This window comes from Octopus bimaculoides, chromosome 3 (genome assembly GCF_046866305.1).
Source record: "Octopus bimaculoides isolate indiv1 chromosome 3, ASM4686630v1, whole genome shotgun sequence".
Taxonomy (NCBI): Eukaryota; Metazoa; Mollusca; class Cephalopoda; order Octopoda; family Octopodidae; genus Octopus; species Octopus bimaculoides.
The window spans coordinates 143750477-143765476 of NC_142930.1; the positions used below are offsets into that span (position 1 = coordinate 143750477).

Sequence of the window (15000 nt, forward strand, 5' to 3'; positions counted from 1 at the left end):
TGTCATGTGAGGAGGAACACAATTTCAGTATTCGAAACATAAAACTAACAAGCTATGTTTGGCTTTTAAGACCCAAGAATCTGGAAACGAACATAATGATAGAAAGTGAAAGGAAATTCTTTTTCAAAAAACCTGCCCAAGAGAAATGAACGTTCGATAATAGAAATCGGTTTTTCTGTTTAAATTCTTACTCTTTTATAATATACTTTGAAATTACTTTTCATTTCTTCAAAAAATAGTGTTTGAGTGTGCAATTTCTGTTTTGATAGCATGATATAAAACGTACAATATAATAGATATTCTTTCTTCTTTTTCATCATCAAACTAGAAAAAATCACGTGACAAACAAGTCTCATGAATTTGAATCTTTCCTTTCTAACCATATTTGTTTTCTATTACTTGAGATGTTTTTTCATCATTGCGTCAATCAAATGTTATTTTTAATGAAATGATTGTCATACTCCAATTATTTTCTCATTTTATTGAATGTGAATATGCTTCAGTAGTTAACTGAAAACTCGTTGGAGCAAAACTTTCAACATCAGCAAAATTTCGTGATTTTAAAAATAGTAGAGTGAATATTGGAAAAACAAAACACAAACGACAGCATCATACAGATAAACGAAGAAAAACAACCCGTTAGAAGAGAGCACTGGTCATTTATTACTTGAATACAAATATATTAATATAAATACCTAATGTACCCCGAAGTTTGTATGTAATAACATTCACACCAACCTAAACAAATGCTTACCAAAAGTACATGAGTTCTATATTGAAAAAAAATCTCATAATTTTGTTTATCGATGTTATCAAAATTATCAGTTCTTGCAAGCATTATGGCTATTTATTTTTGTTTTCTTACTAGTGTTTTTCCTCTTTCTATCAACGAAACTAATGTCCGTCTGGAATTTTGTATCACGAACTAAAATATAGAATCGATGGATTTCTTGAAATTAATTTTTACTGACAGCACAAGCATGGGGTCGTTGGCTCGGGATTATGAGTGTTAAAGATGAAGAGACCATAGCCTATTACTAGACCTGTTTTATTGTTAGCGGATTTATGATGTTTCTAATATGTTGGACGTATGTGCTCATAAAATATCAGGCAGCATTTAAGGGGAAATATTGCAACGCACTAACGCAGTTTAATTTTACAGGCACGAGAATCGAGAAAATAACATAACCAGTCTTTTACACATTAGTGTCTGTCTATATTTATTCCTGTATAACTACGTTTGTACGTGTATGTGCGTATGCATGAGAGTGTGTGCGAGTAGATAGATATATGCATGCATACACACATATATACATACAGACATACACTCACGCACACATACACACACGCACGCACACATACACACGCGCGCGCATGCACACATGCATATATGCATAATGTTTGCAGGTGAGATCCAGAGATGCTCAATATATAAAACACGTAGCTGTGCTCAAGTGAGTTAAACTGACACTTCAAGATCTTTATTGTAGACTAAGTCCGTGGGGTAAAGAGTGGCTCTGATAAGAATCCAGATTAGCTGATATGGAGATAGTGCTGCAAATAAACACGTTTGAACTTGATATATAAAATATGCATATATGCATATATAAAGGGATATATATATATATATATATATATATATATATATATATATATATATATATATATATATATATATATATATATGGACTGAAACAAACCCTGAAAACTTTCACTGAAGAAACACTCGTGTATAAGCATATAGGTATTTATATATTTACGTAACAGATTTACGCGGAGTACGAAAATAAAGACAGCTAAGAGGAAAGGGCGTGGTAATTGAGGTCCGACAGCTGTTTCTGGGTCTCGGAATTACGTAATAATGCTAATGTTGGCAGATGGAGTGAGCAAAATGTCAAAGATATGCAGCCTGGGGTAGATGCATTACCGTGAAGCGGCCTTCATCAGGGTAAAAAGATTGGCAACCAGATAGTTGTAGTGTCTTTTATACAACATGATGTAAAATAAAGCAACACATGCGCATATATGCACACAAATACACAGAGACACATACACAAGCAAAGGAACAAGTACACGTTGCATGCGCCAAGCTTTATTCAAACATATATAAAATACGTAATTTGTATTACATATGTGGTATTGTCTAACAAATGTAAATTATACAAATATCACTGTAGTGTTCCGTATATCCATAGTCTACATATATGCATGCGTTAAAAAAAGATTCTTGGATTATTAGATCATTAACATATGTATAGAAAATTAGTCGACAATTGTCGCCTCGTTGCTTTGATCCAATTATTATCGCATTTACACATTTTACAGCAAACACCATCTTTCGTAAAAAAAAGAAACCAAAGCGACGTTAATCGATTTTCAGACTTCTTCTCACTGCATTTCTGTTTGGAAGTGTACGAATGTCAATAGAGTATTATGGGTAACTTTTACGTGCAAACATAATATACCTATGAATGTAAAAGTGAATGTGTATGGCAAATATATTAGTCAAAATAAAACGTCCGAAAACAGAAAATACAATTTGACCTTCCGTCCCTTTCTTGAAAACATTCACGTCAATAAAAACAAAAACAAAAACATATAAAACAAGCAATACAAATAGAAATGAATTTTCGATGTAACGAAAAGTAAAATATAAAAATGTTAAAATGAGAATGTTGTCAGTAGAGACGTATGAAATTTTCCGAATATCCTTATATGAATAAAGTACGTAAATAAGATTGATGTTGAATTGCAAAGAAAATAAATTACGTTTTGAGTAAATATTTAACCTATTCATTGCTATGTAGTTATTATTGTAAATATCTTCTCGTCAACCCTATTTGGAGCATTCACATTTGCTTCTGTGTTTTCTTCATTATCTATCGTTTATTGTGTTTCTTCTGTTACTGTGTCTTCGTAGAAAAGCAAAATTTGCGGAGATATCAGATCAAATGTGTTCCAAACGTTAGAGTCCGTCTTCATCTCGCGTTAAATATCAGTAAATACTAATCCTTTGCGATTTAAGAGGATTTAGATTGCTAAATGTAACACGTCGTATCCCCGCATTCAAAGTATGTCTGTTGTTTTTACCATAGTTTTTATACAAGTTGCAGTCTCGGTAGCGAGTTATCAAATAATACGTATCTAGTATAAAAGTGGGGAAAATATCAAAACTGTTGTATGCGTACTACACGTGTGTAACTATTTATAGATGTATTTCTTCTTTCTATCTGTCTATCAATATATGGATATATATATACATGAAGATACAATTATATATACACACATTTATATCTACACACCAATGTGGATAGTGTCTGATGATTATGCTGCGATACCAGGCGTATTATTACACACTATTTCCAATGTTCTCAGGACATAAAGCAAATACTGGTACATAAAAACATATATTGTCTTCAGTAAATGATATTTATCTCTCACCAGATGGAATACTTTTTTGTTGATCTTACCATTACGGAACAGTACAGTACACACACACAACCACACACACACACACACACACACACACACACACACTCGCACACACACACGCACACACACACATACATGTATACATACACACACGCATATATATATATATATATATATATATATACATACACGCACGGCCACGCACACACACACACATATATATATATATATACAGGGAGAGTAATACATATACATAGATAGTTACATAGACAGACAAACAGACAGACAGACGGGTGGACAGACAGACAGACAGACAGACAGACAGATAGATCGATCGATCGATAGATAGATAGATGATACATACATATGCTGGTATGTAATTATGTAGGTAGGTAGGTAGGTAGGTAGGTAGGTAGGTAGGTAGGTAGGTAGGTAGGCAGGCAGTTAAAAATTAAGCAAGAAAAAAACAAGACAGATGCAGGCGAGGGAACAACAAAATGTGCATCAGTTGTGCGCTCAGGAAATATGGAAGAAATCTTTTTCGTTTCGAGCCACCACCTAAACTCTTCTAAAGAAAGAAATGAGAAGAGAAAACAGATGAAGAGACTGAAAAAATGGAAAGGCAAAACGTGTAAAATGATAGATTTATAACCCAGCCCAACTGCACACGACTTCACATCACCACAATCACTTACAAAGAAAAATTAACTAAAACTACAACTAACTCCCAACCCTAACCTATTCAACACACGCACGCATATACACACACACATCACACATTTCTTAATCAATACTTGTAAATTATTATGCACTGTTTTCATTAGTAATTAATAAACTTTATCACAAAATACATTATGGCATACCATGGACATTTTAGGAAAAAAAATATCGAATGATCCAGTGCATCGTATAAAATTTCCGGTATGACACAGCTGATAAAATGTAACCAATTTAACTGAGTATAATTTTCACAAAATTCGTAGTGGGTGATAACTGAGGCATTATCCCCTCATTAATGCAATTAAAATAGCGCTTCATGTTAATAATAAAACCATAATAATGAACTTAAGACTCTTGTACGAAGCATAAAATATGTTACGATTTTATAAAACTTCAAAATTTTAATTAGTTATTTATTGACAAAATTTCAACTTTAAAATTGCAAAATGCTTTCCAGATCAAAATTTTGTGTACATTATATGCACGCGCGTGTGTGTGTGTGTACATATATGCTCATACGTACACAAACGCACAAACACACGCACATATATATATATATATATATATATGCACATCCACACACATTTACACACACACGCATTCACTTACACATACGTAAATAAATGTAAAATGAAAAGCGGAACATGGAACTTACGAGAATTATTATTAATCACGACAATTTTTTCGACGCATCTTGCATCGATCCTTCACTTCCTATGCATATAACTAGCACATATTGACACTTTGCTCGTTTGCTCATGTAGTATTTTAATTACCTGTTTCTATATGATTATCTTCTTCCACACCATTGTTCTTGCAATTACCAACTCTTTATATTTGATATTATGTACTGCTAATAAATGTATATGTATTCATTAATACATTCTAATACATTCGAATAAATATACGTTACGTACTCGAACGTTTACCGGCTGATGTCTGTCCATTTTGTATCCTCTCCACTTTCTTATTGGCCGTATATATATGTATATATATATATATATATATATATATATATATATATATATATATATATATATATATATATATATATATATACATACATGAATGTATGTATGTATGTATGTATATATATATATGTATGTATACAAATATATATACATATATTTGTATATTTATTTTATTATATGTATGTACATGCGACCGCACACACGCACGTACACACATATATGTGTGTGTTTTCACTATATTTTTGAACGAACTACGAGCATTGGTAATGCTTAGTTTCGGAGATATTACAATGAACATTTGTAATACTATATTTCATGATTCAATTATTACTAGCTGATTTAACTCCATAAATGTATCAAATATTGTTTTGCAACAAATATGCTGAATCATTAAATCATTTTTTTCCGATATAAAATAAACTGGAAATATTGCGAGGGCGGAGAACTGGCACAATTGTTACCACATTGAACACAATGGTAACGGTATTTCCTCCGGGATTTATGTTCTGAGTGCAAATCATACAGGAGTCGCCTTTACCTTTTGAGTTTGGTAAGATAAGTACCAGTCAAATACTGGGGTTGCTGTAAAGAAGTTACACCGCTATCATCTCCCCGAAATTGCATGTTGTAGAAATAATTATAACAATATTGCAACACAACAACTTTGCAGACATTATCTATGTAATATCTTCTTAATAACGCAAAACTGACATGCAGATCAGATATTGAATATTTATAATATTTATAAAATTTATCAAAATATTTTCTGCCTTCATTCTTCATTTACAAAATAATCCTATCGAAATGTTATAGTATAATTACAGTTTGAATTATGAGAGAGATATGTTTTTTTTATTCAGTAAATGTATTCCATGAATGTTATCGTCCATAGGAGTTTTCAGTAAAAGATGCAGATCTTAATTTTAAGTTGATGTGCTATTATACGATTGATAAAATTATTAATTTCGAAGATCAAGAAAATCGAATTGAAAAAGTGTTTTATGTTACATTTCATTCTATGCATGACTATATTGCTTTATTTTCTTCTCAATTCGAATTACATTTTAAATATTTTACATGAAGTACCTGAAAAAAATATCATAAATTACTAAAAAACATTCTTGCAATTTTATTTAAATAAAATATTTGCTATTTTGAATGAAAAAATTGACTAACATACAAAATTAAAATTTAATGATTTAAAAAGTCACATTAATAAAATCATTGCATTCCTGAAAAAAAAAATATATTACTACAATTCAAAATACATTTGTTTGCAGAAAAGTTTCGTATAAAATCTTTAAGGAAATATTTTCCCACTTACTATGTATACTGTTTGGTAACGATTCCATTATTCGGGATTCAGCTCTCTACATGTATGAAATTATATTATTACATAGCTATCTGAGTAAAATATAGTTCAAAGAGTTGCATAAGTTCTGTAGTCTGTAGTATTATATATACTGTATAGTTTCACATCATTTCCCTAGATCAAACAATATATCACATAGGGTAATCTGGGATGCCTAAACATTTTATTCGTGTTCAACCAAACATAATTATATCGCAATCTCAATCCCTGAGATTGAGGGTAATTTGCTTTATTTACATATTTTTGGCTTTATTTACATATTTTTATGCTAATTACTTTAAATTTCGCGAAGTGTAAAAGTGAGGTCTTATTGAAATAATATTTGTTGTTACCAGTGTGTGTGTGTGTGTGTGTGTGTGTGTGTGTGTGTATGTGTGTGTTTTATACTGTGTCTTACATTATATACACGTTCTTAACATACCTGGAACTATGATTCCCAAAGCAATATTCGTTCTGAATACAATTTATGGTTGCAAGTAATTAATTTCATCCAACGCTTTTTCTTTAATTAGTAAAATTGCAACGACTTCATATCGACCTGGCATTCCTTATTTTTCTATTTAGAGCCCATGATTGGGAATGAATTTACCTGAATTTTATTTCATGACCGAAATAAATCTGGTAATATCTAAATCTATTTAGGTATTCCTCTCTAATATGTAACGTATAATTTTCACGAGAGATAAAATGGAACCTATTTATTAGTTACTTGTATTTAAAATCGATGATTTCAATGAAACGAAACGGTGATTTTCAATATTAATATCGTTCTTAAGGAGGCGATATGACAGAACCAATTGCATGTCGGGAAAAATGCTTAGTGGCATTTTGTTCTTTATGTTCTGGGTTGAAATTCGGCTGAAGTCGACTTAGCCATTTATCATTTCCTCATATTTCGGGGTCGAAAAAGTAAATACCAATTGAGGACTGGAATAAATCGACTTATCTACACCCCACCAAAATTGAAGACTCTGTACGAAAATTTGAAATCAATAGTAATATCTTTCTTCGAAAGAAATTAATTATATAAATGAAATAATCACTGGCAAGTACGTCTATGACACCATGCATCTCATAATGAATATATACATAGAGATATTGATATTTTATTAAGGTTTTCTTGTCGCAGGAGTGTCTGGGTGGTAAGTAGCTGCTTACCAACCACATGGTTCCAGGTTCAGTCTCACTGCGTGGCACCTTGGGCAAGTGTCTTCTACTGTAGCCTCAGCCCAACCAAAGCCTTGTGAGTGGATTTGAAAGAAGCCCGTCGTATATATGTATATATATATATATATATATATACATATGTGTGTATGTGTGTGTGTGTGTGTGTGTGTGTGTGTGTATGTATGTGTGTGTGTGTGTGTGTGTGTGTGTGTGTGTGTGTGCCTGTGTTTGCTCCGCAACGTCACTTGACAACCGATGCTGGTGTGTCTACGTCCCCGTATCTTAGCATTACGGCAAAAGGGACCGATAGAATAAGTACTAGGCTTACAAAGAACAAGTCCTGGGGTCGATTTTTTGACTAAAGGCGGTGCTTTAGCATGGCCGCAGTCAAATGACTGAAACAAGTAAAAGAGTAAAAGAGCATTGGTAAAACGTGTGTAGAAATTCTCAGTCAGTAAGAGTTGACACAAAAATTTAGGTGTACTGTGACAATGAAATAAATCACAATGCGGATATCTAAGCAAAAACGTACAAGATAGTGCACGATGGAAATTCATTTTAGGTGAATTTAACAATTATGAAAAATGTCAAAATACCATTTATTTTTAAATATTTCGAATATGATTTACTCATTTCAATGTGAGACGGATTTATAAACTCATTGTGCAATTACTATTTTCAGGAATGGAACGATGAGCGTTTAAGATGGAAACCAGAGGATTATAATGGTCTGGAAAAAGTTCGCATACCATGTGAGAAAATATGGTTACCGGATATTGTACTCTATAACAGGTCAGTAATTAAAACATCATATAATGCAAAGCTGAATACTTCTACATCTTTCTAAGTCATACTTCCTGTGTTGGCATGCATGTCTGAGTGTATATTTGTACGGGCAACGATAGGCGGTTTGTAACTGATTTTGCACAAATGAGAAATCAAAACACATTATATAAGGACTTCTAATATTATGCTAGTTGTAAAAAAAATATGTATTTATATATACATAAATGTGTGTGTGTGCATGTGCCTTTCTGTATGTATGTATATATCTGTATGTGTACTTGTATGTATACATATGTCTAGGAATATATATAATATTAAATATTGTCAACTGTGCATTAGATTATATGTAACTCGTGGACTATGTAACTCATGGATTATCACTCTCAGGTTTTGGATCGATTTACAGGATACTCATCTGATCACTTACAGTCGAATATCTGCAGAAAAAAGACGCATATAACAAACATAGTCACAGATAATATTTGCATGTACATTTATATATACATACATAGACACACACACACACACACACACACACATATATATATATAATATTCGTGTGTACATGTACCTGTATAAAATATATATGTATATGCATGTAATAAGTATACATACATAAACATGCACACATAAGTATGGATATATGGCTATCTGATTATGTAATTGATACAACTTGTTGTCGCATTCAAATTTAATCTTTATATTCTCCGGAAAAACGAAAAAAAATTATATCCAAATTGATGTATATACTACACGTCAGAAAACTGTTATATCATCCACTGATCACCTACGAAAAATAAATTACATATGCACACAAAAACAATTTAGTCGTCCCACTAAACCCACGCATTGCACTTGAATATATATCGCATATGAGGCGAGTGATATATTTCATAGGTGCTACTTTTGTTGTTGTTTATGAATTTAGACATCTTTACCGACAGATCTAACTGGATGGTGCACATTTTCTATTCGAGTTCTAATTTATTTTTATGTGACTTTTGTTGATTCTCAAAAAATATCTTATATTGTTTTTTCCCCAGAAATTACTTAAGAGTGTTCGTGGATCATGCGGTATAATGTGGTCGCTGTAGATGCTGATGATTCAATTGACAATGGTCGGCTCTACGCATGATGGTGTCTCTGGGACCACTAGCCTGGTATGAACCCAACTTTAAGAAGCAAGAGCATGACGTAGCAGTTGCAGAAGTATTGCACAAGTTTACTCTGTCTCTTTCTTCGAATGTTCTTAGATATTCATCTCATTCACCAATTATTCATTTAGTACTTTTAGAAGGACGAAATTTCTTGGGAGCACGGTGGATTCACCATGAACGTTGTTGATATATTTTTATTCTTGATCCCTTCTCTTGCCTTAATATTTAATTTTCCAATCTACATAGCAGCTTAACTAGCATTTTCCTCATTTAATTTCCCGTGTCGGCGAAAATAAATGGATAGGATTACCAACAGTGCTTTCACTTCGAGCTGATTGAGATCTTTATCGTCCTAGTCGTACAGGATTCGAACTAGAGGCGAAGATAGTGATTATTCACCTAGCGCCTGAGCTGCGATCGATGTTGTTAGAGAAATTATTTAATCTGGAACTAAATATTGCTGCAAGGAGATCATGGAATAAATAACCTTTAGAACAAACACCTGAATAAGCTCAGCCTTATGTCTTACACATGAAGTATCGTGACCTTACCTTTGCATACTCGATGAATATATCTCCCATACGGATATGTACTATTGATAAAACATTGGAATATCTAAATATATATTCACTGTTACTCCATTCATCGACATGTCGTTTCGACTTAACTGTCATTCAACCGCTGTCCACACTCTCCTACAAAGATATACAGAAGAAACTGACAACGTCAGGCGTGATATACTATTGTTATTCCAAAAATATTACTAGGTATAATATACTGTTTAGCACTTATCTTTTCAGCTTCATCTCACTTCCTTTCTATTTATACATATCGTAGCACATGTTACAGTCAGCGACAAATGCATACGTCCGCGACTGACTAATTTGGATTGTGTGCTAAAGAATTCCAGGGAATTCCTACTGCGGTTACCTACATGGAAACCTATTAGCTAGTCGAAAACTAATGCATATATATATAGTCTTTTGGAAGGTACAACTGCTATTATTACAAAATTATTGTTGCTGTTTGGGTATTGTTATGTCATATTCCAATCAACATGAGTAAAATTTAGAGAAAATATAACTGATGAAGCACACTAAAATAAGTCTTTGAACCGAGGCGTTTTGATGAGGAGCTCTTTGTATATATTAGCAATAATGGAGATTCGCGTATTAAAAAGTGATCATTAGAAATATTCTTTTACGCAGAGAAGAATTTTACTGCTAGAGATTTGTTGTTTAACATTTACTAATTAGAAATTTATTTTTTCTCGTTTGAAGTACGTACCACCCACCACTAAGTGTCGTACCATACAAATAATTGGTTGTTAGTATGACTATTTAGTGGAGGTGCAATGGCCCTATTTAGTGCCATTATTTAGTGGAGGTGCAGTGGTTAGGGCAGCGGACTCGCGGTCATAGGATCGCGGTTTCGATTCCAGGACCGGGCGTTGTGAGTGTTTATTGAGCGAAAACACCTAAAGCTCCACGTGGCTTCGGCAGGGGATGGTGGCGAACCCTGCTGTTCTCTCTCACCCCAACATTCTCTCACTCTTACTTCCTGTTTCTATTGTGCCTATATTTCAAAGGGCCAGCCATGTCACACTGTGTCACGCTGAATATCCCCGAGAACTACGTTAAGGGTACACGTGTCTGTAGAGTGCTCAGCCACTTGCACGTTAATTTCACGAGTGGCTGTTCCGTTGATCGGATCGACTGGAACCCTCGACGTCGTAAGCGACGGAGTGCCAAGAGAAGAGAAGAGTATGACTATTTACTTTTAAAGCTAAAGAAACGTAATGAGTTCTTTGGATTTTTAGCAACTGTGAGGATTTTAGTTACAGCTCTTACTTGAGAAGTAATAGCCGGGAAACCAAAATATTAAGAAAAAAGCAGAAAAAATGAGATTTCAGAAGACAACGAAAAGCAACTACAGGCGCTGTGAAAAGCAAAATCTAAGAAATTTGCCCAAAAATGTGGTTGTTGTTGTTGGCACTCCGTCGCTTACGACGTCGAGGGTTCCAGTTGATCCGATCAACGGAACAGCCTGCTCGTGAAATTAACGTGTAAGTGGCTGAGCACTCCACAGACACGTGTACCCTTAACGTAGTTCTCGGGGATATTCAGCGTGACACAGTATGACAAGGCTGACCCTTTGAATTACAGGAACAACAGAAACAGGAAGTAAGAGTGAGAGACGGTTGTGGTGAAAGACTACAGCAGGGTTCACCACCATCCACTGCCGGAGCCTCGTGGGGCTTTAGGTGTTTTCGCTCAATAAACACTCAAATCGCCCGGTCTGGGAATCGAAACCGCGATCCTATGACCACGATTCCGCTGCTCTAACCATTGGGCCATTGCACCTCCACATGGTCCAAAAATACATTGGTTCTTATGGACTTACAAGATTCACCAATCAATTTGATAATAGGATTTTAGGTTTTTGTTTGCAGATTGAAGGATGTGATCCAAAATGTGTGTGTTTAATAGTGGCTGCACCGAACTAGATGTGTAATGACTACTGACATTGAGAGTATCAACTACATAAAAATGATGCTACTGTTTTTTGTTTGTTAATCGCGGTGCAATGAAGCTGTTTCCAAAGATATAATGGAATTGGCAGCAGAGGTTGAGAGGATGGTGGTGCTCTCTACGGGGAAATTTCTGGTCATGTTATTTAGTATATATATATATATATATATATATACTTACATACATATATGTATATACTTGCTATATATACTTGCGATAGTGGTTACTGTAAAATTGCTGACAAAAGCAAGGTTCTGCAGAAATGGAGGAAAAATAGACTTGTTTATCTCCTAACAAAAAATTTCTATTTTCGTAGCGCTTATTTAGGAGCAGATGGTATTGGCGGTGAGTTTGGCAGGGAAAATGGCGGATGATAATGGTAATAATAATGATAGCGACTGAAAGTATACTTTTGGAATTTTTTCTCTCGCTCGCTCCGTAGTGGAGCTGGTGAGGCTGCTTGCAATGTACAGTGTTTGAGGTGGAGTTACTGATACTGTGGTTGTTGATGCCAATATATGTTGCTTATCTCATTCTGCAACGTTCTAATTTGTTTATCTTCACACCTACTGCTCAATATTGTTGACAGTTAGCAGTTTGTCGATAAACAATGAGGAATCACCTAATTATCCATCACTGCTGTACATCAAAATAAGAATCGTGACGTGGATGTTACAACTACGGAGAGGGTCTTGTAATTTTATCATTAGCTTTCATAGTTAATACTGTTGATGATGACAACGACGTAGACAAGGATGACAATATTAATGATGTCAGTGATCATGGTGGTGGCAGTGGTGTAGGTTGTGTAGTTGTGGTGACAATGGTGTTGGTGGAAATGGTGATATTGGCGATGATGAATAGATAATGGTGATGACGACGATGTTGTAGAGCAGGAAGTTGTTGATAATGGTATTTATCATGCTGATCATCATGTTCACGATGACGGTAGAGTTATAAATGATTGTTAATACTGCAGTGCCTATCCTAATTATTTCTCTCCTCTTCCTCTTCATCATCATCATCGTCAACAACAAAAACAGCTGCAATAATTCTCTCATGAACGACATGTTGATTATGATTCAATACGATCCGGAACCTCGATGATGACATGCATATATCTAATGCTGCCTCATTTATTATACTTAAGAGAAAATATATATACAGAGAGGGAGAGAGGGGGAGAGCGTGGAAAGAGAGGGATGCATACATACATACATGTATATGTATTTATTCTTTTATTCTTTTACTTGTTTTAGTCCTTTGAATGCGGCCAGTTCGGAGCATCGCTTTTAGTCGAACAAATAGACCCCAAGGACTTATTTGTAAACCTAATACTTATCCTATCAGTCTCTTTTGCCGAACTACTAAGTTACATGGAAGTAAACGCACCAACAACAGTTGTCAAGCGAGGGTGGGAGGTGTCAAACATACACACATTATATATATATATATATATATATATATATATATATATATATATATATATATATATATATATATATATATGTGTGTGTGTGTGTGTGTGTGTGTGTGTGTGTGTGTGTGTGTGTGTGTGTGTGTGTGTGTGTGTATCTGTGTGTGTGTGTGTGTGTGTGTGTGTGTGTGTGTGTGTGTGTTAATCTCCCGCCGCTAATTCGCGATTGACAACCGGTGGTGGCGGGTATATCTTCCCTGTGAATTAGTGGCTCTGCAAAAGAGACCGATTGAATAAGTACTAGGCTTTAAAAATGTCCCGCCCTCACTTTATTCGACTAAAACTCATCAAGGAGATGCCCCAGCATGACAACAGTCAGATGACTGAAACAAGTACAAAGAAGAAAGAAGAAAAAGTAACTTGCACACAGATAAGTTTGTCCATGTACACTTATGTCTAATTCTGAGTTAATTAACAAATATCATAAACGAATGTACAATTTTGTACAGATGTTACAAAGAAGCTATGTAACCTTATCTTTGTTGGATGATTTGAATATATATGCAAGTTCCAGTAAGCAGATAGTTAAATATTATTCATAAAATCAGCCAACACATGAGAATGAGTATCGGAATATAGGAATATACCAAATGTAGTGTAAGAAAATGCAACTTGCTTGGAAATGAGAATATCGCACAAGACTTCGAAATTAAAGAATAAAATCAGGAACATACATACTATTTAGGGTTAAATGAAACTGACAAATAAATTACATTACAGAGAGATTAAGGAGGAAACTGTGAATAAATAGAACAAACGATTAAGATTATTATTAATAATTGATTGATTACATTATATAAGCAATCATATTTATCTATATGGAGACCTTAGAAATATTCCGTTTTTAAGTAGTGTATCTGTGCACAGACTACAAAGTTTCTCGATCTCTCACTCATTACTATTTTTACTGCACACGATAGGTTTCGCATCTCTTGCAAATTATGCCAATAATAATGAATTAATCATTTGATGATTTATGCCGATCTAGCACTAGCACGTTATATTTTAGAAATGAATACGCTAATGATATCGACCAAAATATTTGATTTATAGCTTTTTTATCAAATGTGAAAGGATAAATTGTAATTGTCAGGTTTTTGTACATGCACAATACATTTCTAGCCAGAGGTTTCACACGCCAGTGGTAGACCCACTCTGTGACTCACTCTTTTTACTACATGAAATAGAGGCCTAGTCATTATAAAATTAGTGGAGATTCTTTATAAGGAAAACTACACTGGAAAAAATTATTTAATTTTTGTGATAAACTATTGAGAAGAGATAGTAGTCGTGGCTAGTTATCATGGGATGTTTACAGCTAGGTTGCCTTTAATAGAGTTGAAATTGTTAATACAAGAAAACTGTGGCTAATCTCCGACTAATCTCG

General features: G+C 34.0%; 1 protein-coding gene across 8 annotated transcripts in view; it reads left to right on the forward strand.

The window, feature by feature from the left end:
* LOC106884218 (neuronal acetylcholine receptor subunit alpha-10) overlaps positions 1 to 15000 on the forward strand; it is a 1150118-nt gene that overhangs the window by 1055475 nt on the left and 79643 nt on the right. For all 8 annotated transcript variants that reach the window (XM_052966101.2, XM_052966099.2, XM_052966098.2 and 5 more), the window contains one exon: positions 8345 to 8454. In XM_052966101.2, coding sequence (XP_052822061.1) covers positions 8345 to 8454 — 110 coding nt within the window. The remainder of the gene's footprint in view (positions 1 to 8344; positions 8455 to 15000) is intronic.